At 56.1% G+C, this 2305-nt stretch overlaps 1 protein-coding gene across 1 annotated transcript; it reads left to right on the top strand.

Annotated features, from left to right (window-relative positions):
* The first annotated feature begins 14 nt into the window (after positions 1–14).
* On the top strand, positions 15–2299 carry LOC110390606 (scale keratin-like). The gene is made up of 2 exons (XM_021381991.1): positions 15–205; positions 315–2299. The coding sequence occupies exon 2, from the start codon at positions 337–339 to the stop codon at positions 700–702; it is 366 nt and encodes a 121-aa protein (XP_021237666.1). The 5' UTR covers positions 15–205; positions 315–336; the 3' UTR covers positions 703–2299.
* Positions 2300–2305: the final 6 nt, after the last annotated feature.

The following is a 2305-nucleotide window of genomic DNA, read 5'->3' on the forward strand; positions in this document are numbered from 1 at the left end:
GCAGCAAAGGGGCCTGTGCTGGTCTGGCCAGAGGCTCCTGACTCAGGGAGGTCAGAGGCAGGCCAGCCTGGACTTGGCAGCAGGAAGTGCCGCCTGTGGCCATTGGCCCAGCGAGTGATGAGCCACGGCTCTGCCTAGATAAAAGCTGGGTCTGCGCAGGGCTCTCCCAAGCACTGCTCTGGCCTCCTTCTCCTTCAGGAACAGGGTAAGTCGGAGAGCACTTGTCCTCCTGCCCATCGCCTGGGCCTGCTTCAGGCCCCTGTGCCAGGTGCGCTGCCTTCCGCTGCTGGCTGACACTCTCTGCCCTCTTGCAGAGCCCCATCCCATCACACCAAGATGTCTTGCTACGACCTGTGCCCACCAAAAACCAGCGTCGCCGTGCCCCAGCCCATCGCTGAGAGCTGCAACGAGCTGTGTGCGCGCCAGTGCCCCGACTCCACCGCCTTCATCCAGCCGCCACCCGTCGTCGTCACCTTCCCTGGCCCCATCCTCAGCTCCTTCCCCCAGCAAGCCGTGGTGGGCTCTTCCGGAGCACCCGCCTTTGGGGGCTCCCTGGGCCTGGGGGGCCTCTATGGTGCCAGGGCCACGCAAGGCTCGGGGGGCCTCTGCACCTTTGGCAGGCCCTACGTTTCTCCTGCCTGCGGTCCCTGCCCCTTGCCCCGCTACAGCAGGAAGCTGTGGGACAACTGTGGGCCTTGCTAAATCCTAGGCCCAGCTCACAGCGAGTGTCACCAGCGTCCCCTCATGCTTGAGTGCCTGGGCACGGGGCACTGAGGAGGGCTCAGCATCTCCAGCTGTGGCCGAGGCCTGGGCAGCTGGCAGTGCTGGCACCTTCGTACACCTTGTGTTCTTACTTGCTTCTTGTCCTCCCTGGCCAGGACTCCTTGCCCAGCCTGACATTTGCTCTCTGTCCTCTTCTGCCCTGATGGGAGCAATAAAGTTTTCCTGCATCAAGTCCTGTCTTCTCCATCTCTATTTGTTGTGATTCTACTCAAAGCCTGGGTGGTTTTGCGATTGCTTTGAAAGAGCAAATGCTCAGGTCCCCCTTGGGCCGGTGGATGGGAGAGGTAGGTCTGGCAGAGGGGGCTTCTGCTGGGTGAGCTGGAGAAGGCGCAGAGAGTGGGAGGGTGCTGCCTGCCCGCCTTTGCCAGTCTGTCTCACACTGGGAATGGGACCGGTTCTGCCAACTCACACTGCTCCTCCGAATCTCAGCACCAGATCTGGAAATGCCTGATTTGTCCATGGAAAAACAGGCCTGGTTCAGCGTCATTTTCTTCCATGTCCTGACTTCATCACTTGTGCTCTTCTCTGTAATGTCAGAGTCCAGGTAATGATTTTTTGATGGAGGGCAGATTAATCTGAATTTGATGTAATCTGCAAGGCGTCAAGGTGAATTAATTTTCTTGGTGCTACAAGGAATCTAGGGGACAGGAAAGCAGTATTTATGTGGAGCGATTTTGGTGGACTGTGAGTATTCCTCATTGTTAGAAATGGAACGTAACAGTAAGCTATGCAAAATGCTGTGGTCTGAGGAGATGGCTTCTGAGTTCCTGCTGTAGAAGGAGAGAAGTTCACGTTGGCTCTTTGGGAAGGGCTTTTACTTGAGAAACTACTCAAGCAAGGAACAGATTCTCTCAGGAAGTGCTTTGGACAAAGGTAAAGATTAATTCTTGATTCTGTGGCGTCAGAAGCTGTATCTCTGATCCTCGGGATACCATGACGTTCTAATTCAGGATACCCAATGATCCTATGAAGTAATAGGCTGTAGGTGGCCCAGTTAGAGATGGTGCCAGGAGGAGACAAATTCTCAATGTCCCCTCACAAGTAAGCCAGAGCCTTCAGATAGGGCAGAGCCATGATTTTGGTTAAGCCTTGACAAGCAATTGGGGATGGAAGCTGGAGGTCTGAACCTGCCCTGTGGTTGCATGTCATGGAGGCCGGGAGCAGCCATCATTCAGACGGGGACCCTGGAGACGTGAGAGCCAAAGCTGCCACAGCCAGGGGCTTTTCACCAAAGCAGCGCAACCTGGCTCAGCGTGAACCTGAGAGCCTGTCCGGGGTCAAGAGGGGGGCCACGTGCAGGGGAAGGGAGCTCTGGAACTCCTATGGATCCCAGGAAGAAAAGCCTGAGAGTCGAGAATTGGATGCAAGCTTATTTTATTGTGAAGGTAGGAAAAAACAAACAGCAGAGATGCGTACCAGGCCCAGGCAGACAGGAGGGACCATGGGCTTCAGGCGTCCTTCAGGCAGTGGCCTGCACAGGGCCCAGAACAAACCCAGCAGGTCAGTGTTGGCATCACGCATC

This window comes from Numida meleagris, unplaced genomic scaffold, assembly GCF_002078875.1.
Source record: "Numida meleagris isolate 19003 breed g44 Domestic line unplaced genomic scaffold, NumMel1.0 unplaced_Scaffold1480, whole genome shotgun sequence".
Classification (NCBI taxonomy): Eukaryota; Metazoa; Chordata; class Aves; order Galliformes; family Numididae; genus Numida; species Numida meleagris.

Excerpts from the sequence above, each read along its gene's own strand:
- LOC110390606 (XM_021381991.1), top strand. The coding sequence starts at position 337 with ATGTCTTGCTACGACCTGTGCCCACCAAAAACCAGCGTCGCCGTGCCC.